The sequence below is a fragment of the Calonectris borealis genome, chromosome 22 (genome assembly GCF_964195595.1).
Source record: "Calonectris borealis chromosome 22, bCalBor7.hap1.2, whole genome shotgun sequence".
Classification (NCBI taxonomy): Eukaryota; Metazoa; Chordata; class Aves; order Procellariiformes; family Procellariidae; genus Calonectris; species Calonectris borealis.
In genome coordinates, this window is record NC_134333.1 from 1,101,164 (window position 1) to 1,123,756 (window position 22,593).

Below are 22,593 nucleotides of genomic sequence, written 5' to 3' on the forward strand. Positions count from 1 at the left end.
ATCAAGTAGTCTCTTCTGAATAAAAATGTCAATGAGTAATAACTAGTTCACCTGGTGTTATCTCTGTTGATTGCATGCTACAGGGTACCAATGGAGCAGGAGAATTCTACCACCACTGTGAAGAAATTTTTCCTTGGTGGTTTAACTGAAAGTGCCATGCTGCAGTATATTCTCTTTACAACTTTCCTCATAATCTACGCAATGACTTGGCTTGGAAATGTCACCATCATCACCACAATAATCACAGATCAACAGCTCCACAAGCCTATGTACTTTTTGTTGGGAAATTTAGCCTTCATAGACCTCAGTGAATCCTCAGTGACTCTGCCCAAGATGCTATGGGACCTCCTGTCTGACGTTAAGACCATTAGTTTTCAGGGCTGCATCACACAGATGTTTTTCTTCCATTTCACAGGAGGTGCTGTGGCCTTCCTCCTCTTAGTGATGGCTCTGGATCGGTATGTGGCTCTCCATAAACCTTTGCAGTACCTAAACATTATGAATCCCAACGTTCTCCTCAGTCTGGTAGTAGGAGCATGGGTAGCGGGGTTTCTTCATTCTATTGTGCAGGTAGCACTGATCATTCAGTTGCCATTCTGTGGACCAAATTTTCTAGACAATTTCTACTGTGATATCCCACAGGTCATCAAACTGGCCTGTACAGATATCTATGTAGTTGAGCTACTCATGGTGTCCAATAGCGGACTGCTTACAATCTTTATCTTCATTGTCCTGATTGTGTCATACGCTGTCATCCTGGTCAAAGTCAGGACACATATCACAGAGGGGAAGCACAAAGCCTTTTCCACTTGTGGAACTCAGGTTGCACTTGTGAGCATCCATTTTGTACCCTGCATCTCCCTCTATGTACGTCCGTTCCAAAACCTTGTTGTGGACAAAGTCATGTCATCTCTTTGTACAGTCATCGCTCCAGTGCTTAATCCTATAATCTACACACTGAGGAACATGGAGATGAAGAATGCCATCAACAGATTACTCAACAAGATCTTTTTCAGAATGAGAAATTCACAGCTGTCCTTCTTTTCTTAGGCGGTTGTTTTCTTTTACAAAGAAATGTAAAAACAAAGCAGATACTGTCAACTTAAATTGACTTTTGCTTTTGACAAAGAAGGAAATTTAAATAACAATAATGAGCATGTGACTAAAATGACAATGCTGTCTCTCAAGGTAATAACTGCTTGGGAACCAAAGTGGTTGCCAACTAATAAAGCAGTGAACATGCATTATAAAGAAAATCAACAGCAACAGCAACAACAAAAAGGCCTCTTTTGTCTATTATAGTAGCTCACACTACTAAGGGTTCAGTTAATTTCTAAGTTTCTGATTTCTACTATATTCTATGTATGGATGTAGGGAATTTATGTATGGATGTTCCTGCTTTTCATCTTTTTATGTGGAATATTCATGATCGGGTGAAAAAGTGCAGAACATACAACTTCACGATATACATGAAAATATTTTTGATTGTTTCTTGAAGAATGTAAGTACATATTTGTCGTGATTAAACCCCAGCCAGCAACTAAACACCATGCAGATGCTCGCTCACCTCCCTCTTCCTGTTGGGGGAGAGAATCGGGAGGGCACAAGTAAGAAAACTCACGAGTTGAGATAAAAACAGTTTAATAATGGAAATAAACCAAAGTAGAACAGTAATAATAACAATGATAACAACAGCAATAACGATATACACAGCAGGCAATGCACAATGCAACTGCTCACCAACCACTGAACACGTGTCGCGAATGGGGGACAAGCCCCCCCACACCCCTGGTTTTTATACTGAGCATGATGTCACATGATATAGAATACCCCATTGGCCAGCTGGGTCAACGACCCCAGCTGTGCTCCCCCCCTCCTCAGCTTCCCCTGCACTTGGCAGAGCATGAGAGGCTGAAAAAAGTCCCCGGTGCAAGCACCATCCAGCAACAACCAAAGCATCAATGGGCCATCAATGTTCCTCTCATATCAAACCCAAAACAAAGCACACCCCCCAAGCTACTGGGAAGAAAGTTAACTCTGTCCCAGCCAAAACCAGGGCAATATTCTATTTAAAATTTTCCTCACTTTCTTATAAGAAATATTCTTTGTTCAGATAAATGCATTGCAATGAAATACTGATCATTTATGATTATTACAATAAAAAAAGTATTCCAGGAAATCAAGCAGCAGTGAATAGAGGGCAAGTGCATTCCACAAGAATAGAAGTCTTACTCAGTTAATTTCCAGTTATTTAATTTCTTAATTGATGCAAACATAGCCCAAGGTAGGAGAGACAAAGGTTCATCACTGACTTACTCAGAATTTAGCATTTCTCACTGAGTATATGGAGACCTGGACAGCCTATTCTTGCAATTATTCATATTTGTAAGTTAAATGGGATAGATATGGGGTGAGATGTCAGTCAGAGGACACATTTCTACTTTGTTTTATTTTTACTGAGAGAAAGAATTCTCCTTAAGGCACTGCTTCCTTCCTGCCTCCCTTCCTCCCTTCCTCCCTTCCTCCCTTTCTCTTTTCTTCCTTCCTTCCTTTCTTCCTTCCTTCCTTTCTAGAGAAATATCTACAGTATTTCTACTGAATTTCAATTTACTAATAAAATATGGCTTGAGAGCTTTAGCCTGGACATTAGGAAAAACGTTTTCAGTAGCAGAGTAGTATGGCACTGGAAAAGATTGCCAAGGATGTTGTTGGATATCCATCCCTGGAGTTTCCAAGACTCATCTAAACAGCCCATGGCTGACCCGATCTAATGGCAATGATCAATCTCCCTCTGAGGGGGAGATTTGGAAGAGACATCTACAGAGGTACTGCCTCACCAACATTTCTGTGCTTCTATGATTCTGTGGTCTGTGGAGTCTGGAGCCTGAATTTCAAAACTACTGTAGTTTAATATGCCTGTGTCTGAACTAGTCATTCTGTATCTCTTTTCTGAGTCAAGGCAGACAAATAGTCACTTTTTGGAAGGGATTTCTCTAGGAATTTCAAATATTTACCTTAGGATGCTTACCCTAGAAATGCTTATGTCATTACATTGATTTTAAAGGGAGCCTCTGTGACTAGTGGAGCTGTCTACAATTTGGACCTGCAAAATTAGATAAATTGAATACCAAACCATAGGTCCTCAGTGATTCAGTGATGATTCTTGACTCAGTGATATATATGTGAACATTATGCTTTTTTTCAATAACACTGTAGTATTTTATCATCTTTAATGTACTAGATTTCCACTGTATTTATGCTTTTCAATATTCTGAAATGTTGCCTCTTGCAGAGCTCATTGTTCATACATATTTTTGAACATTCTTTTCTAATACAAAAGAGAATCAACTATAATTTTACAACGAAAATTGGGAAATCAAATACAGTGATCACATTGAGTGGCACTCATTGGCTTGATTCATTTGCCAGTTCATAAGCCTTCAGCCTGGTCTTCAACCACTAGCTCAGAAGGATGCAGATCTCCTTTAGGTGTTGTCTCACACCTGGACATCTCAGAGACTTTGGAGTACCTCAAGTGACACTAAATGCCTATCTTGAAGCTACTGAAGGAAAAGCCAGTAGTGTCCTTGACTATATGTAGTCAATGCAGGGAGTTAACTCATAAGCAGACATCTTCATGCGTCCTTGTTGCCTCATATACTGCCACTCTGGTCAAGATGACACATGTCATGGCACAGAGAGCATAAATAAGATATATTCACCTAAAATTTCTTGGTGAGTCTAGTTGATGTGGTGGAACCTAAAGAAAATAAAAGCTCTTTTTTTTTGGTGGATATGCCCAAACATATTACTTGTGGTTACTCCCTAAAGACCAAAATCTTTACAATTTCCAGAGTTAGTTTTTACTGAAATATGAATTAGAAGAACTAACTTTTAAAGTAAAGATGTCTCAGAGTGGTTACCTAAGATAGAAAAGTGTCCTGGTTCCGGCTGGGACAGAGTTAACTTTCTTCCCAGTAGCTTGGGGGGTGTGCTGTGTTTTGGGTTTGGTGTGAGAGGAGCGTTGATGGCCCATTGATGCTTTGGTTTTTGCTAGGTGGTGCTTCTACCGGGGACTTTTTGTTTTCTTTTCAGCCTCCCATGCCCCGCCATGTGCAGGGGAAGCTCTGGGGCGGGGGGAGCCTAGCTGGGGTGGTTGACCCAGCTGGCCAATGGGGTATTCTATACCATGTGACATCATGCTCAGTATAAAAACCAGGGGTGTGGGGGGGCTCGCCCGCCCGTTCATGACACGTGTTCAGTGGTCGGTGAGCAGTTGCATTGTGCATTGCCTGCTTTATATATTCTGCTATTGTTGTTGTTATCATTGTTATTATAATTGTTCTACTTCACACACTACTAAAATCTTACTGGGAAAAAAATGGAAAGGAGAAAAATATATATGACTCTCAAACAAGTAAGGCAGGAAGAACAAACATCTCATAGGCAAGGGAGAAAGCATAAGAAGATGCATTTTTAAACCTGGGAAGAATCTCTCATGACCTTAGAAACAAATCTCCCGATGGCCTTTTTCATTTCAGTATTTCTCAGGGTGTAGACCATGGGATTCAGCACTAGAACAAGCACAGTGAAGAAGATGGAGGCCACTTTGTCCAGTTCGAATGTCCTGAAGGGCCGAGCATAGATGAATGTTCCTGGAATGAATGTTATGCTTATTGCCATTATCTGGGCTATGCAGGTAGACAAAGCTTTGTTCTTTCCTTCAGTGACTTGCCTCCCTATCTTGACTAAAATGACAGTGAAATTAAATGAGGAGCAAGACAAAAATTACTATGAGGAGCAGTCCACCATTTGAGACATCAGCAGCTCCGACAGGTAGGTGTCAATGCAGGCCACTTTCAGTACTTGTGGAACATCACAGTGGAAATTGTCCAGGGTGTTAGGACCACAGTAAGGCAAAGGGAGAAGCAGACCAATCTGTGTTGCAGAGTGAATGAATCCACCTGCCCATGACCCTGCCACTAGACCTACACACACCTCACGGTTCATGGTTGTCAAGTTCTGCAAGGGCTTATGGATAGCCACATACCGATCAGCTGCCATCACTGCAAGAAGGAAGACATAAGCACCACCAATGAAGTGGAATAAAAACATGTGAAGGATGTGCTCCTTGAATGGAACAGTTTTGTGCTGGGAGAGGAGACCTGACAATAGAATGGGAGTATTTACTGAAGATTCGGTGATATCTGTGACTGTGGTTGAAGCCCAGGAGGACAAATTCTATCACAGGACTGGTTACATGCTGTGGCTCCATTCGTCACCATCCGAGCATGCCTGTGAGAGGAACAATGTAGAAGGGAGGCTGAGGAAAGCGAGCTTTGCAGCACCAAGAGAGAGAATCTTTCCCCTCCCCTGCTCCGAAACCCCCATTCTAGAAACCTCCTTATATCCTAGCACTGTACAGTGGAAATTTTGTTCAGTGGAGGTAGTCTCAGTGTTCGGAACTGTTTTCTTTGATCTTCAGTTTGGCTCTTCTGCATCTATACCCTTAAAACCCAGTGTAACTTCACAACTGGTTTCTATTCATAAATAGATTTCTGTTTCCCCAGTAATGCAGGCTTTGGCCCCTCCTCAGTGCAACTGTGCTTCTCTCTAATATTACCTTTTTCCATTCAGACATCAAGAGCCCTTATTCCACATAGGACTGCTTTGTCTGCAGTCTCAGAGTTGCCTGATTCCTCTCCTCCACAAAGGACTCCAAAGAGAAAACAAAATACATAAAAAACCACTCATACATCATTCTGTCTAAGCATCAAAGTAGGTGTTAGGAACAGAGTTACTATGAAATCTATACTAACTTTCCTAGGTCTGAACAAAAATAGTTTTGCTATAGCCACTAAGGGATTTGTGCTCTGGCATTCATTAAGAAAATAAATACTTCAGAGTATTTTATGATGTAGTACTGCTTACTGTGCTACTCCTGTGTTAGCCAGAGGGAAACAGGATGTATTGCACATTCTTTACTTTGCAGGCACGTCTGTTTCAGGGCAAACAGAGGCGATCTGAGAAAAAAATAGAACATCTCAGCAAGCAAGAGAATGCCTAGTTTCTTGAATTTCTCTCCAATACCATGAGAGAAGCAATCTAAAGAATGAGAAAAGCCAAGCTGTTACAATCCCCACTGGGCTTTTCACCACATCCTGCAGGGGAGCGTGCCCTGGACATTACATTCAGAGAGGACTCGGGACATGCAGACTGCAATTCATTTCACTTACACAGGCATAGGCACTTCATTCTACTACTCTCAGATACCTGAATTAAGATGATCTCAATCATCCTCTGAGTGTGTCTAGTTATTGTTGTTGGTTCTAAGCAGACCTTGATGATTAGCTCAATCACAAAAGTGGGACTGTCTTTCTAAAAGTGAATGTTCAAAGTAATTTCAGATGTCCTAAAATACCCAAGACATTTACACTGGGTTGGCAACTGTCATACATGATTTATGGGTGACACATGCCCTTGAGGTATGGCAGCTGGAAGTCAGATGCCATGCTTTAGGCATTTCTGTTTAGGAACCTGGATCCCACCTGCAACATCCTTCAGATACATACATTGGACTCCACCTCTCTCGACCTCAGCCCTCAGCATCCTAAATCTCTGTACGTGAACTAGTTGTGCAGTCCTGTTGAAGTCAAGGTTGAGGAAATGGCAGCTGCAGAATGTGATCAATTTGTCCTAGTCTTGATACCTACCCTAGGACGAGAGAAACTATGCTCTGGGCGTGCCTGTTTTTCACCACTGGCTGTAATGAAGCCCAAAAGGCTAGCTTATGTCTGGATTCCTATCCTGTAGGTATCTGAAGATATGTGACCAGTATTCTACCCCCTGACCCTACAAAGAGGCACTTTTGACAGCCTTTAGGTGCCCAGCGCTCATTCCAGGACAAGAAAGACTTCTCTTCTGCCCTACCTGCTCTAGTTCACCCTGTTCCCCCTGTGTCTGTGAGGACTCCATGTCACATCTCAGAGCTTTCATTTTCACATCAGACTCTCTTCTCTCCACTTCCTTCTGCCATTCAGTCTCACTCCAGGGATCCTGCACTCTATTTCTCTCTTTGTCTTAAATTCATTGACTCAGCATGCCAGCCCCTTTGTATACTTTGCCATTGACCAAGTCTGTTTCCAACCCACCAAAAAGGCAGAAGTTCCTCATGCCCATTCCATTTTCTCTGTGTGTCCCAATTACCTGCCCAAAACATGTGAAATCTTTGTTCCTCCCATCTGAAAATGTGAGGTGGTGTGCATTTCTCCAGGCATCCTTTATGCTCCTCCCACACTTTCTTAGAATCCCTGTGAACTCTTCTTGTCCTCATAAAATGTTTCTCTCCTTTTTACCTCAGTTTCCTGTCCGTACTGATCAGATGACAGATTCTTTTATGCTACGGACAATAAGCCTTGCTTCTGCTGCTTGCTTTCTTTTGTAGGGGCTAAAGTTTGCAGAGTCAGTTGGTTTGACTCAGTTTGTCTGAATGGCTGGCATGGTCAAAGCCTGAATTTGGGACATTTCCTCTTTGTGTATGCGTCCCCTGGCCTGGAGAGACAGATGTTCAATTCAGAGAGAAACCTCAGGATAAGCCAAATCAGGGATTGCCAGAGCATTTGGACTTGTGCCGTGGCTGTGTCAATAAAGAATTTAGAGTAACCTATTCCTCCCTTATCCTATTTGGATTTTCATTTGAAACAATAAACTTCTGCTCACAGATGCTATGACTAGCAATACCTGTTTAATTTGCTGGTCACAGCTTGTGTGCTATATTCCCTGAAAACAGAGAGGTCAGGGAGCAGGAATAGTTGCCTGCTCTGCAAGGGAAGGCAGGCCAGGGGCTGAGAGTGACAGCAAGGCAGACAGGAGCAGCCCACCTCACCAGCAAAGGCAGCAGTCCCACGGTACAGACAAAAAAAGAGCAGAGCAGAATCACTGACACAGTAACCGGTCAGCCAACAGCCCAGTGATTGCCAGAGGGAAAGGGATGCCAGGGAACATGACACCACTAAGCTCAATGTGACAAGTGGACCAAGCGGAGGATAAGCTACATGAGGGAAAGTTTTACGCTCACACATGCAAACACACAATTAACTGAGATTTGCAAAATTTCCGTTCCAGTGAGTCAGCTCCCTGTCGAGTCCAGGGAAGACGACACTCTCCAGCCAGTCTCAGGACTGGGTTCTTGCGTGACGGGTTGGCACCAACATGTGAAAGCTTCTCCTCAGGTGCCCTGCATCTGCATGCTGTAGCAATGTTACTCTCCTGTATCTACCACAGCAGATGTCAGTGCAGGCATCCAATCAGAAAGTCCACAGTGATGTCATTCCAGCAGTTTCAGACATTGTTCTCTTGTCACCTGTTGATCCAAAGTTGTTCACGTCATCCAGCTCCTATTTGCACTGTAACTCAGCTCTTGGACAAAACAAGGCCATGACACCCCCGTGTTAGCTAGACAAGTCCATAGTAGTGGAGCAGGATCAAATTTAGGCCAGGAACTCAAGTAGTCAAAGCGAGGTAAAAACGGGCACGATACAAGGCCAGGCACAGCAAACCTGCAGCATAGCCAGGGCAGGAAACAAGAAGAGGACCTAAGCTTAAACACTGAAGTCCTGAGCCAATTGGCAGAATGGAGTTTCCAGGTGAGGTTTCGCACAGCTTTCTCATAACTTGGATGTTTCACAGCAGATTAATAGAAGGTTAAACAACCACATTCTGTCAGTGCTGACCTTGAACACAGGCAGCTAAGCCTTGGGGAAAGGAGAGAAGAGAGAGCAGAGAAGGATTACAAGGAAGGATGTTACAGGCAGGTCAGGGCACTTAAAGCCTGTTGCTGCACCCAACGTCTCCTTAAGTCTGAGAAAGTCATCATGAGTGAATTGGGAGCATTGGCTGAGGAGTCACTGACATCTAGAAAGGCCAAGCTGGCCAGAAGAAAGTACATGGGGTGATAAAGCCACAGGTCGCTGATGACCATGTCAACGATAGTGAAGTTCCCCAGACAGGTTATGACATAAATTATGGAGAAAAGCATGGAGAGAAAATACTGTAAAAAGCGTTGTCTGTCCTCTGAATCTTCCTTCTGTTATGTTTTCTGAGGACTGCACTGTGCCAGCTGCCATCTCAGACCCTCTCTCTGAAACACCTGTGAGGTTTCCTAACAGGATCAAGAAAAAAAGAAAGCCAGAAGAGTATTGTTTGGGAGATTTAGGGGGTGTGTCACAAGGGAACAAATTAAAAAGTTCATGGTTTATTTTATTCCGTAGATGGTAAGATCCCACAAGCACAAGAGGCTCAGCAGATGTCCTTCTGTGCTAAGCTCCATGAGCCCGAATACTTTATGAGACTCCCTACAGTACTATGAGTTACATGCCAGGATCGTATCAGTAGTCAACAGGTGAAACCTGGCTAATCAATACAGTTTTGGTTCATTAACTGTATTGATTAATGGCATGTGCATTTTACTAAGAATAATCCCCTTGTCAGCTCACAGCAAATTACAGAATCATGTAGGACCTCTGGAAGTCTCCAGTCCAGCCTCCTGTTTAAAGCAAATTGCTCAGGGACCTATCCGGTTGAGTTTGGAGTATCTCTTAGTATCTCTGTGGCAATGCCACAGCCTCTCTGGACTCCTATTCCAATGTCTGTCCACTCTTGGTAAAAGAAAGGTGCTTTTTTTAAACTGAGTTGGGTTTTGTCATGGTACAACTTGTCTCATCCTAACGCTGTAATGGGGAGGCCAAAAATGGGGAAATTACTCCAATGGGCTCTCACAAGTGTCGAACAGAGGGCAAGGATCACTTCCCTAGACGTGCTGACTACTCTCGCTATTACAGCTCAGAATGCAGTTGGCCTTAGCTGCTGCAAGGACACACTGTAGGCACACACCTAACTTGTGCACCCGGACACACAGATCTGTTTCTGCAAAGCTGGGTACTAACTATTTGCAGACCCCGTCCCCCAGCCAGCGTTGTTACATAGTGTTATTGTATCCCAGACATAAGACTTTGTGTTTGCATTTTTTAAACTTGAGAAGATTTCTTTCAGAGCATTTCTCGGGCCCATGCAAATCCTTCTGAATAGCAGCCTGTCTTTCTAATGGGCATAAGTTGGTTTAATCATTAGTTGTCCGCAAGGGTGACCTCTGTGGGAGGAGATAATGAACTGCCAAGTGTCAGTCAAAATCTGTTTCACCCAGCTCTGAAACCAACGCAAACAACCAGGTGTACGTGGGTCAGGGACACGGGAATTGCACACCAAAACTTTACACATTCAGAGAAGCACATGGTGTTCCTGGTCAAACCTGTATAAAAGAAGAGCTAGCAGCCAATACAGGCTGGAGACACACTTTTGGTGGGGGTAGGGTGGGAGAGAACACTACATGCAAAGGGGTATAAATACCCTGAAGGGACAGCGATCTGTTGATAAGGCACACTACAGCACGTACCACCTGTGAAAGGACTATGTCCCATGAGCTACTTATGCTGGAGCACGGACACCTGTGACTGGACTGAAGTGCACCCATGTGCCTTGTTGGATTGGGCACCTTATGAACAGAGTGCTCCTGCCTGCTAAACTGGCAGAAAACCAGTAAGCCTAGGGTGACAGAAAGAAACTGCTGTGCGTAAAGTAACAGAAAACGGTTACGCATACCACTTCAACCTCCTGTGCTGCCCATCACCTTACCAGCATTGCGTTGACAGGCTGAATGTAATCCACAGCAAAAATACAGAAAGCTGAGACCAGGTGGTGGTCGAGGAGACTTAATCAAGTAAATTTCCCTGCCTTGAGACTGTTTTGCCTGTGATGGTAATTGGTGGAAGATATGGGCAACGTCATGATCTGTCATAGAATCATAGAATGGTTTGGGTTGGAAGGGACCTTAAAGATCATCTAGTTCCAACCTCCCTGCCATGGGCAAGGATACCTTCCACTAGATCAAGTTGCTCAAAGCCCCATGCAACCTGGCCTTGGACACTTCCAGGGAGAAGGCATCCATAACTTCTCTGAGCAACCAGTTCCAGTGTCTCACCACCCTCACAGTAAAGAATTTCTTCCTAATACCTAATCTAAATCTATCCTCTTCCAGTTTAAAACCCTTACCCCTCGTCGTGTCACTACACTCCCTGATAAAGTTCCCTCTCCATCTTTCCTGTAGGCCCCCTTGAAGTACTGGAAGGCTGCTATAAGGTCTGCCCGGAGCCTTCTCTTCTTTAGACAACCCCAGCTCTCTCAGCCTGTCCTCATAGGGGAGGTGCTCCAGCCCCCTGATCATTTCTGTGGCCCTCCTCTGGACCCGCTCCAACAGGTCCATGTCTTTCTTGTGCTTAGGGCCCCAGAGCTGGACGCAGTACTCCAGGTGGGGTCTCACCAGAGCAGAGTAGAGGGGCAGAATCACCTCCCTCGACCTGCTGGCCATGCTTCTTTTGATGCAGCCCAGGATACGACTGACTTTCTGGGCTGTGAGCACACATTGCCGGCTTATAATCAGTTTTTCATCCACCGGTACCCCCACATCCTTCTCCGCAGAGCTGCTCTCAATCCACTCATCACCCAGCCTGTATCCATGTTTGGGATTGCCCCGACCCAGATGCAGGACCTTGCACTTGGCCTTGCTGAACTTCATGACGTTCGCACAGGCCCACTTCTCGAGCTTGTCCAGGTCCCTCTGGATGGCATCCCTTCTCCCTAGAGTATCAACCACACCACTCGGCTTGGCATCATCTGCAAACTTGCTGAGGATGCACTCAATCCCACTGTCCATGTCCCCGACAAAGATGTTAAATAACACTTGTCTCCACCCGGACATTGAGCCGTTGACCGCAACCCTTTGAGTGCAACTACACAGCCAATGCCTTATCCACCAAGTAGTCCACCCATCAAATCCATGTCTCTCCATTTTAGAGACAAGGATGATGTGTGGGACAGTATCAAATGTTTTGCACAAGTGCAGGTAGATGACGTCAGTCGTCCTTCCCTTATCCACCAATGCTGTAACCCCGTCACTGAAGGCCACCAAATTTGTCAGGTACGATTTGCTCTTAGTGAAGCCATGTTGGCTGTCACCAATCACCTCTCTGTTTTCCATGTGCCTTCCAGGAGGATCTGCTCCATGAATTTGCTGGGCACAGAAGTGAGATTGACCGGCCTGTAGTTCCCCATGTCTTCCTTTTTTCCCTTTATAAAAAGGGGAGTTATGTTTCCCCTTTTCCAGTCACTGGGAACATCACCAGTCTGCCATGACTTTTCACATATGGTGGACTTTTCAAATGTCATGGTCTGGGATTGCAATAGTTGGAATGACTTTGAGATGCTGGAAGCCTTGATTCTGGTATTAGGAATTTCTGTTGTTCTGCAATGTGAGGGGTGCACCCAAAATACATGTGAGGATGAGTTTGAACATTGTGGAAACAGTCAGGAAAATGGGGATCCAAAGGGACCCAAGAAAACAGTAGTGCGATGGGAAAAGAAAGGGCAGTGCCCACTCCACGCCCATGCACCAGTGGCCTGGAACATGGACTGTCTCCCAGTACAGAAACCAAGGGAATTAGTCCAGGAGTTGTAAAAATGATACAATGCATAAAAAGGACCAGGAGAGAGATGCGCTGCTTTGGTATGAGAGAGTGTGGGGGCATAGTATCTGCTTCAGGTAGAGCTCCAAAGAGATTGGGACCACTTAACAGGGGTTGAGAACTGAGAACTGAAATTACTTTCTCTGTCAGATTAATGATCTTCTAAAAGAAACATTAACACAGTGCGAGAGACCCTTGTTCAGAAGTTTGTAGCTACAGGAACAGTCAGCATGCTTAAGGGGATTGCCATGGAGTGGGATATGGAAAGCTGGGTTAGGGAAATTTGGGACTCCGAGGACAAATTAAACACAGAGTCCTGTCAGGCAACCCCAGTTACACTAATTGAGCAGACCCGTGGGAATGGGAGTTCTGTTCCCCAGAAAGTGGCTGCTAAACTGCCCTTTACTCAGAGTGAAATTAAAGACGTGGGAAACTTACTGTACCAAAATGCCCTGGCAGTGGCTGTGGAAGGTGCTGGGAAACTGGAGCCATGAAGATACAGCTGATGGCTCGGAAGTGCAGAGCTCTTGGGAGTTTGGGACCTATGTCACCTGTAATCACTGGCCTGTGCAATGGAGGTGGGCTATTGGATCAGGTGATGGAGGGCTATGTTGAGCAATGGCTCCAGTGATTAGGAACAATTACCTATGCCCTTCTGGTATCACCTGGTAACCCGACAGGACATCCTGTTGATCAAGGAGTGACCTGTATGTGCTGAGGTGCATACTGGAAAGCCACCATATGATCAGAAGCGTGGCCAAGGGTAATGCCAAGAGTCCAGTGTTACGCTTGACATCAAAAGAAACATCAAGAGGGATTTCTCCATGCTCCCACCTTACATGCTGGTACTTGCGGAAGCTCCTGAAAAAAAAGGGGGGAGGATATGATAGACTGGAACAGAAAACCCTTCAGAGATCTAGGACTGCAAGTTAAGGCATTGTGAGCACAGGGGAAAGGTCAGAGCTCAGTTGATGCTACAGGATGTGGAGCAAGTTCAAGGGAAACAAAGCTGTTTGGTGCATTTTAGGCCTTGAATGGGGAAAAGGACTACGCTGTATCAAATGAATGTTGTTCATGACATGTTTTGGTTCTGGATGAAGTCATGCTGCTGTTGATGCTCTGGTTCATTCCTTAAAGATGTTGCTTTTTGCTTGTACAATGTCAATCATTTGTATAGAGGTATACAGAATGATGTTCTTGATTCTATGTTTTACAGGAACAAGACATGAGGTTTGTAACAAGAATATATTCAGATTTTTATAACGACACTTAAAATAGAATTTGGAGGATGGAGTGCAGAGTTCATAATACGAGTGATTTGCAGTTAAAGAATAATTGCCGTTTGCGGGAGGCCTGGATGTGGGGGGCTGTGGAGAGGCTGCCAAAGGAGACATGACAGGCAGAGGATCCCCAATAACTAAACCAGGCAAGCAGAGGATGCTGACCGGGATACTCTCAGGGCTACCACAAGAGGACTGTCACCCACGTTGTCCTAGTGTGACACATCCACCAGATGAGTGAACAGGAGAGGATGTCCCCAGATCACCTTAGGGACTGAGGGGGATTACTGCCTATGAGGACTTGGGACTCATTATGGCATGCCGGGAAGACCATTTTGGGATTGCAAAAAATGTACTGAGATGTGTTTGGAGGGGGGACCAAAGGCAGGGAAAGAGGGGAATGAAGGTGAATTGGGGACAAGCAAGCATGGGGAAACAGGGAAAGCCGATGAAAGGGGTTGGTAATGTGTGAACTGGTGGTCAGTGAGCTTAACTGGTGATGTCCTCCCGTGCCTGATCGCCACAGTCTGTCCTGTCTTCTTATTAAGCTCCATTTCTAACTGTTTTCCTGTGCAAAGGGACTCTTTATTCTGCGTGCAAGTGTATGGAGATCTAACAACCTGCAACTGGAGAGGGAACTATGGGTCATAGGGGATCGTGCATCTGGGGTGGCAGCAATAGGGCAGGCTGGAGTGTGTTTGCGCGTATGTATGTCAGTATGTGTAATCACTAGTCTTCAAGTGGTTTTGCAGAGAATATAATGGAAATACTTCTGTATATATATAAAAACAGACGGCCCCTTATTGAAAAGCATCCCAGCAACTGTTTAAAAATTAATGTTTTCAGTTTTGTTTATTTACTTTCATGCGTCCAGATGTTTTGAAGCACCTTTCATTTAGTGCCAGATAAGGCATACACGTGGTTGGAATGGAAATAATCTCACCAAAATTTAGCCACACAGGCCTAATCCTGATACACAGGCTACCTCAGAGGTAATGAAAAGAGAGAAGTAATTACAGAATACAATTAATTCAAGTTTTCCTCAGAGCATTGCTTCATCAAACACAGGGAGCATCAGGCATTTCCTTTGACCAAGTGGTGGTCTTATCTTTTGCTATTACCTGCATAAAGGTAAAGGGCTGATTTAATTTTAGGTTTTGGGGGGAATAGGAGGTAGTAAAATCTCTTGAAAAATCCTTCTGTAGCATTTGTGCTCCAATATGCGAATCTCACCTATATCCACATGCCTACAATATGAAGATGTACCCCTGAGCTAGTCATCTAACCAGTCTGTGTGTACAGGGCCATGGGTTGCTGGACGACTATTGCTCTTCTTCTGCAGGAGGGTGTAGACCCATAGCTTCCATTTGCAGCAGCAAGTTCCTGAATATTTTTGCCTCTTCACCTTTCCCACCCCCTCCAATACAGCCCATCTCCAGACTCTTCCTACCTGATTCTAACATTTTTTTCCTCCAGGTTCTTAAGTTCCCTCTCCTCCCAACCCCAGCCTGGTCATAAGTATGTCCAGGGCACTAGCAACACTCAGTTTAGCTCCCCAAACTGTGTGACTGTTGTTCTGCCAGCAGTGCCACTGATCTGTAGTGCTCTAACTTGTATTTTCTTCAGTTTAATCCACAGGTGCAATCCCCTCACCCAAGTCTCCCATTCCCTCTCGGTGAGTCCTGCGGTGTCCCCTCTCGCTGCTAACATGATCTCATTGCTGCTCGTGTGCATGCTGTAAGCATATACATAGTGGCTGAGGCACTCATTTCCCACTTGCAGGAGCTGTAGCAATGCAACTCATATACAGGGGAGCTGAGGAAAGCGTAGGAAGCTTCTGGATAGCAAAATGTTCCTCAGTACCAGCACTGAACCTCCACCCAACAGGGAAGAGCTGCCATCTCCCTGGTTCATGCCCCCCTCCCGCCCAGAATTATAGAAGTAGCTTTGAATCATGAAATCAGACATAGAAATATGGGGTGAGATTTACTTCACCTAAATTTAGGTGTGGAAAATACAGTTGTCTCCTTATGACCAATTCTTCTAAGTTTTTATTGGAGTAAGTGGCAATCAGTCAATGCATGCCAGGGACGTTTTTTGCCCATTATTAATCAAAATTATTTAATCATTTTGCTTAGACGGATAGATCTTGAGTTTATTCTCATATAAAGTTAAAATGTATCCAAATCTGTATGCCAAAATCCATTCTTTTTGTGCAGTGGGAGAGAATATCAGAATGTTCCATCAACGTCACAAGATTACTTACAATTATTTAATCTTAACAACATCGGAGTTTAGAGCAGCTCCACCCTCATCAATCTGATTGGCAATAAACTGGCCAAATCAGTGGAAAGGAAAGCAAAGAATAGAATGAAGAGAAAGAACTCACAGTCAAAAGTAAATTCATCCATCCCCTACACCGGTCACACTCCCACTGGTATATATGCTTGGAATATGACTCACATGTTTGGCTCTAACCAATCACAATCACAAAAATGAACTCATGATCGAGAGCCGAAAGAACCGTCACTGATTACATGAATAAATTATTCTCCTGATTTTAATTCAGTTTAAATGATGAAACTCCAGGTAATTCAAACTCTCATCATTACCCTCCTCCAGGTGTGAATATACACACAACATGCGTTCACAAGAACAATATTTTGTTGAGTAACTCTTACATATTACAGTTTCCTGGATCACAATTGTGCTAATAAAGGTGAGTAATTTTGCAAGACTCTTCTCATCCTTACTGTTCTATCTATTATACTGTAGAGTTTGATTTCATCAATATTGATCCGCAATGGATAATTTTACTTCAAAAGAGAAGAATAATTTTATTGAGATCAGCCTTGGTAAATGTTGGGATTCATCTAAACTAATCCTGCTTGTCTAATTGCTTTTTAGGTCTTAACTAATAATCCCTATTCCTGGGAGAAATAAACTCCTCCAAAGAGTGATTTTATTAATCCTAGAAAAGAAACCAGGACTCTTAGGCTTGAACCTTCCTCTGCAGATCTGTGTCTCTGTTCAATGATTGTAAGGAAGTGTAATGACTAGATCACTGGTACACGTTGGCATCATGAGTATCTGAAGATAACAGATAAAAGCTAGCCTTAGGGCCTGAAATTCAGTCTGGATTTTGGATCGCTAACATTCTTCTCACATGAGCCTGAGTCTGAAATACAGATCAATGAAACCAAACACTCAGGCAAATTTCAAGCCACAATTACTTTTCCGTACGTTTTTTGTTATGCACTGGAGGTAAATGCAAAGTCTGACTTTTTAAAATGAAATGAGAGAGTGAAACTAAACATGTAATTGCTGTGTAAGTGCTGTTTGGGATGTAAGACCCAAGAGGAACATTCAGAAATGTTCATTTGCTCAAGGAACTTTAGAGACAGGCATACCTGACATTGATTTCTGTAACAGACCCAGCTAGCTGTGGACAGGACATCGAGTGCAAGCCTACCTCTGACTATTCCTGTTGTTATTTGTTCTTCAATTTTTGTCTAGGCATTCCCATGGAAGAGGAAAATTGGACAGTAGTCACTGAGTTCATCTTTCTGAGATTCACTAGCTGGCCAAATCTAGAGAGAGTGCTTTTCACATTATTTCTTATCATTTATCTCCTCTCACTTGTGGGCAATGTTCTTATTCTCATCATCGTTTTACTTGATTCACGTCTTCACAGTGCCATGTACTTCTTCCTTAGCAACCTCTCAGTGGTGGAAACCTGGTACGCAACAGTCACAGTACCTAAAATGTTAGCCAACTTCTTGATGGAGAAACGCACCATCTCTACTTCAAGCTGCATTGCTCAATATTACTTCTTCTTCTCTTTTGTTGCCACCGAACTGTTCCTCCTTACAGTCATGGCTTATGACCGCTACCTGGCCATCTGTAAACCATTACATTACTCCACTGTCATGAACCCAAGGACCTGCCATAGCTTAGCCATGATCTGTTGGTTGTCAGGATTCATCTGCCCTATTTTTCCTTCCATCTTCCTCTGCAGGATTTCTTTCTGCACTAACAAAATCAACCATTTCTTCCGTGATGCTGATCAGCTCTTCCGACTTTCATGCAGTGACTTGTACAGCATACAAATTGTGGGCTATACTTTAATTACGGTCATTATAATGCCCTTTGTCCTTTTAATCATGACTTCATACCTCCAAATCATCCTGACCATCCTTCAACCATCCCGATATCTGTTGAAGGGACAACACGGCAGGGCATAAACAATCTGAGAGGTTCCTGGAATGCGCCGATAATAACTTCCTTCTCCAAGCGGTGGAGGAGCCAATGAGAAGAGGTGCTATGCTGGACCTTGTTCTCACCAAGAAGGAGGGGCTCATGGGTAATGTGAAGCTCAAGGGCAGCCTTGGCTGCAGTGACCATGAAATGGTGGAGGTCAAGATCCTTAGGGCACCGAGGAGGGAGCACAGCAAGCTCACTACCCTGGACTTCAGGAGAGCAGACTTTGGCCTCTTCAGGGATCTGCTTGGTAGAGTGGCACGGGATAAAGCCTTGGAGGGAAGAGGGCCCCAAGAAAGCTGGTTAATATTCAAGGATCACCTCCTCCAAGCTCAGGAGCGATGCATCCCAACAAAGAGGAAGTCAGGCAAAAACACCAGGAGGCTTGCATGGATGAACAACTGGACACACTCAAATACAAAAAGGAAGCCTACAGAGCGTGGCAGCAAGGACAGGTAGCCTGGGAGGAATACAGAGAAATTGTCCGAACAGCCAGGGATCAGGTCAGGAAAGCTAAAGCCCTGATAGAATTAAATCTGGCCAGGGATGTCAAGGGCAACAAGAAAAGCTTCTATAGGTACGTTGGGGATAAAAGGAAGACTAGGGAAAATGTGGGCCCTCTCTGGAACAAAATGGGAGAGCCGGTTACACCTGGGATATGGAGAAGGTGGAGGTACTCAATGAATTTTTTGCCTCGGTCTTCACCGGCAAATGCTCGAGCTTCACCGCCCGAGCCACAGAAGACAAAGGCGGGGACTGGGAGAATGAAGAGCTACCCACTGTAGGAGAAGATCAGGTTCAAGACCATGTAAGGAACCTGAAGGGGTACAAGTCCATGGGACCCAATGAGATCCATCCGCGGGTCCTGAGGGAACTGGCGGATGAAGTTGCTAAGCCACTATCCATCGTATTTGAGAAGTTGTGGCAGTCTGGTGAAGTTCCCGCTGACTGGAAAAGGGGAAACATAACCCCCATTTTCAAAAAGGGAAAAAAGGAAGACGTGGGGAACTACAGGCCAGTCAGTCTCACCTCTGTGCCTGGGAAGATCATGGAAGAGATCCTCCTGGAAGCTATGCTAAGGCACGTGGAGGACAGGGATTTGATTCGAGACAGCCAGCATGGCTTCACCAAGGGCAAGTCCTGCCTGACCAACCTAGTGGCTTTCTATGATGGATTGACTACATCAGTGGACATGGGAAGGGCTACAGATGTCGTCTATCTGGACCTCTGTAAGGCCTTTGACAACATCCTTCTCTCTAAACTGGAGAGGTATGGATTTGATGGGTGGACTGTCCGGTGGGTGAGGAATTAGTTGGATGGACACATCCAGAGGGTAGTGGTCAATGGCTCAATGTCCAGATGGAGATTGGTGACGAGTGGCGTCCCGCAGGGGTCCGTATTGGGACCGGTACTGATTAATCTTCATCAATGACATAGTGGGATCAAGTGCACCCCCTAGTTTGCAGATGACACCAAGCTGAGTGCTGCAGTCGACACACCTGAGGGACAGGATGCCATCCAGAGGGACCTGGATAAGCTCGAGAAGTGGGCCCATGTGAACCTCATGAGATTCAACAAGGCCAAGTGCAAGGTCCTGCACCTGGGTCAGGGCAACCCCCAGCATCAATACAGGCTGGGGGATGAAGGGATTGAGAGCAGCCCTGCCGAGAAGGACTTGGGGGTACTGGCGGATGAAAAGCTGGACAAGAGCCAGCAATGTGCACTCACAGCCCAGAAGGCCAATCGTATCCTGGGCTGCATCAAAAGAGGCGTGGCCAGCAGGTCAAGGGAGGTGATTCTGCCCCTCTACTCTGCTCTGGTGAGACCCCATCTGGAGTACTGTGTCCAGCTCTAAAGCCCTCAGCACAAAAAAGATATGGACCTGTTGGAGCAGGTCCAAAGGAGCGCTACGAAAATTATCAGAGGAATGGAACACCTCTCCTATGAAGAAAGGCTGAGAGAGTTGGGGTTAATTCAGCCTGGAGAAGAGAAGGCTTCAGGGACACCTTATTGCAGCCTTCCAGTACTTAAAGGGGGCTTATAAGAAAGATGGGGTAGACTTTTTAGCAGGGCTTGTTGTGACAGGACAGGGAGGAATGGTTTTAAACTAAAAGAGGGTAGATTTTGACTAGATGTAAGGAAGAAATTTTTTACAATGAGGGTGGTGATACACTGCACCAGGTTGCTCAGAGAGTTAGTAGATGCCCCATCCCTTGGAACATTCAAGGTCAGGTTGGATGGGGGTCTGAGCAACCTGATCTCATTGAAGATCTCCCTGCCAACGGCAGGGGTGTTGGACTAGATGACCTTTAAAGGTCTCTTCCAATCCAAACTATTCTATGGTTCTATAAGATAACATGAGGTGCTGTACACAAAAAAAAAACATTTTCTACCTGTGCCTCGCATCTCTCTGTGGCCACTATCCATTTTGGGACTCTTATCTTTATGTATGTCCATCCTGCAGTGAAATACCAGTCTGATATGAATAAAGTGGTGGCTGTTTTTTATTCAGTAGTTACACCATTGTTGAATCCAGTGATACACACACTAAGGAATAAGGATGTGAAGCCGGCCATAATAAAAACTATCTTAAGTAATAAAGGTTAAGTTTTGGAATTTTCAACCTCTTTTCTCAAATGCTTGAGAACATCTGTACTGTGTAGGGATTAAAGCACTTACATTAAATTTCGAAGTATAAATTTTGCCTCCTGTTTTGGTTGGGCTAAAATGGAAGTCATGGTTTAGACCACCCATCTATACATGCATGCATCTGCATTTGGAAAAGGTACTCAACTCACCCAAAGTCTGGCATCTAGTTTAATACTCTGTGAATTACTGATTTATTTTGTAAGTTAAGTCCTTTTGCTTTATCACTTCTCAGGCGAGTGTATAAAATAAACATATGAAGTATAAAAGGGCTCATTCTAAGCTGATGTAAAATTCTCATCTGAAAATTCATAAACACTTGATGCAGAAGAATTAACGTAAGTAGCAAGGTCTCACCAATGTAACAACCATGATTTTCATGCCGTATCATCATGGTCATATTAGTTTCTCCATTCCATTTTTAGTGGTATCCTACAGTTTGATTCAACTGCCCAAGCATATGTGTCCGGTACTATTTTTAGATGTCTTAGCATATCCTGTCTGGTGCCAACAGAGAAATGCTGTAGATTATTCAAGATACCTGCATGGGGCTGGCAGATATGACACAGGAGCTACAATCTCAGACCCCTCTGGAAGGGCAGATAAAGGCTCAGTGGGGTATCCTGGGGCATCTCATATGGCACTAAGTGCTTCTGTTCAGCACATTTGGGCTTATGGTGTTTGTCTTCCCAAGCAACCATTACATGTGCTGAGGCCCTGCTTTGCAGGCAGTGGCTGGACATCTGCCTGCCGATGGGAAGTAGTGACTGACTTTCTCTTTTTGCTTTGCCTGCATGCACAGCTTTTGTTTTCCTTGTTAAGGTGTCATTATCTTGATCCATGAGTCTTTTGCCTTCCTTCTACTTTGTCCCCATCCCATGGGAGAGGGGAATGAGCGATAGGCAGAGTGGGTGTTCAACAGCTGGCTGGGGTCCACCCACCACACAGTGGAACCTCCAGTGACCAACCGGCTGGGGAAGGCACACAGGAATGTGCCCTGAGTCAGCCAATGCCTGGGTGGCAAGGTGTGTGGGAGAATTTGGACAGGTGTCTAGACCAGTTTTTATTTCCAATGGCCCGGGAGTCGATGCCTGAACAGACGTGTAATCTTGCTGAAATGGCAGATCATTTGAAAGAAGGATGCCTTTTTTATACCAAAAAGAGACAGTGACTTCTAATGCTGAAAGGTAGAAGTCCTCTTCCTTCTGAAAACTGGTTTTGCCATAAAACAAAGCAAGATCAAAGGACGTGCACAAGAGATCCAGTTTTGGGGAATAAAATGGCAAAACAGGTGTTGTCACATCCCAATGGGTGTGTTCAATAAGATAACAACCATGTCCCCACCAGCTAGCAAAAAAGAAACACAAGCTTTCCTAGGCATTGTGAGTTTCTGGAGAATGCATATTGTCTCTTGCAGGGAATGCATATTTCCTCTTGAGTTTGTGAGTCCTCTCTATTGAGTCACCTGAAAGAACAACTCTTTCAACTGGGACCCTGAGCTGCAATGAGCCTTTGAACAGATCAAGCAAGGGAGAGTTCCTGCAGCAGCCCTTGGGACAGGCCAGACAGGACCAGCTGTGAGGAGTGTACTCTACACCACACCTGGGAGCATGGTTCCACCTGGAGCCTTTGGTAGAAAACATTCAGAGGGACCCAAGGCTGACCTCTAGGGTTTTATAGCTGGGGGTATAGAGGATGTCACTACACCCCAAATGAAAAGGAGATACGAGCAGCATATGAGGGGGTTTGAGCTGCTGCAGGGGTCAGCATGGATTTATGAAGGAGAAACCACGCTTAACCAACCTGATAGGCTCCTACAATGAGATGACTGG

The 22,593-nt window shown here is 44.6% G+C and overlaps 2 protein-coding genes and 3 pseudogenes across 2 annotated transcripts; 4 read left to right on the forward strand and 1 right to left on the reverse strand.

Annotated features, from left to right (window-relative positions):
- The window catches only part of LOC142091706 (von Willebrand factor A domain-containing protein 5A-like), a 521,312-nt pseudogene that overhangs the window by 229,281 nt on the left and 269,438 nt on the right, over positions 1-22,593 (forward strand).
- Positions 1-22,593, forward strand: part of LOC142091600 (epimerase family protein SDR39U1-like) — a 334,998-nt pseudogene that overhangs the window by 50,334 nt on the left and 262,071 nt on the right.
- LOC142091661 (olfactory receptor 4D9-like) lies at positions 91-1,050 on the forward strand. The gene has a single exon (XM_075171056.1). The coding sequence runs from the start codon at positions 91-93 to the stop codon at positions 1,048-1,050; it is 960 nt and encodes a 319-aa protein (XP_075027157.1).
- Positions 4,477-8,980, reverse strand: LOC142091662 (olfactory receptor 4D9-like; annotated as a pseudogene).
- LOC142091663 (olfactory receptor 5AR1-like) lies at positions 17,380-20,722 on the forward strand. The gene is made up of 3 exons (XM_075171057.1): positions 17,380-18,071; positions 19,895-19,910; positions 20,489-20,722. The coding sequence occupies exons 1-3, from the start codon at positions 17,380-17,382 to the stop codon at positions 20,720-20,722; spliced, it is 942 nt and encodes a 313-aa protein (XP_075027158.1).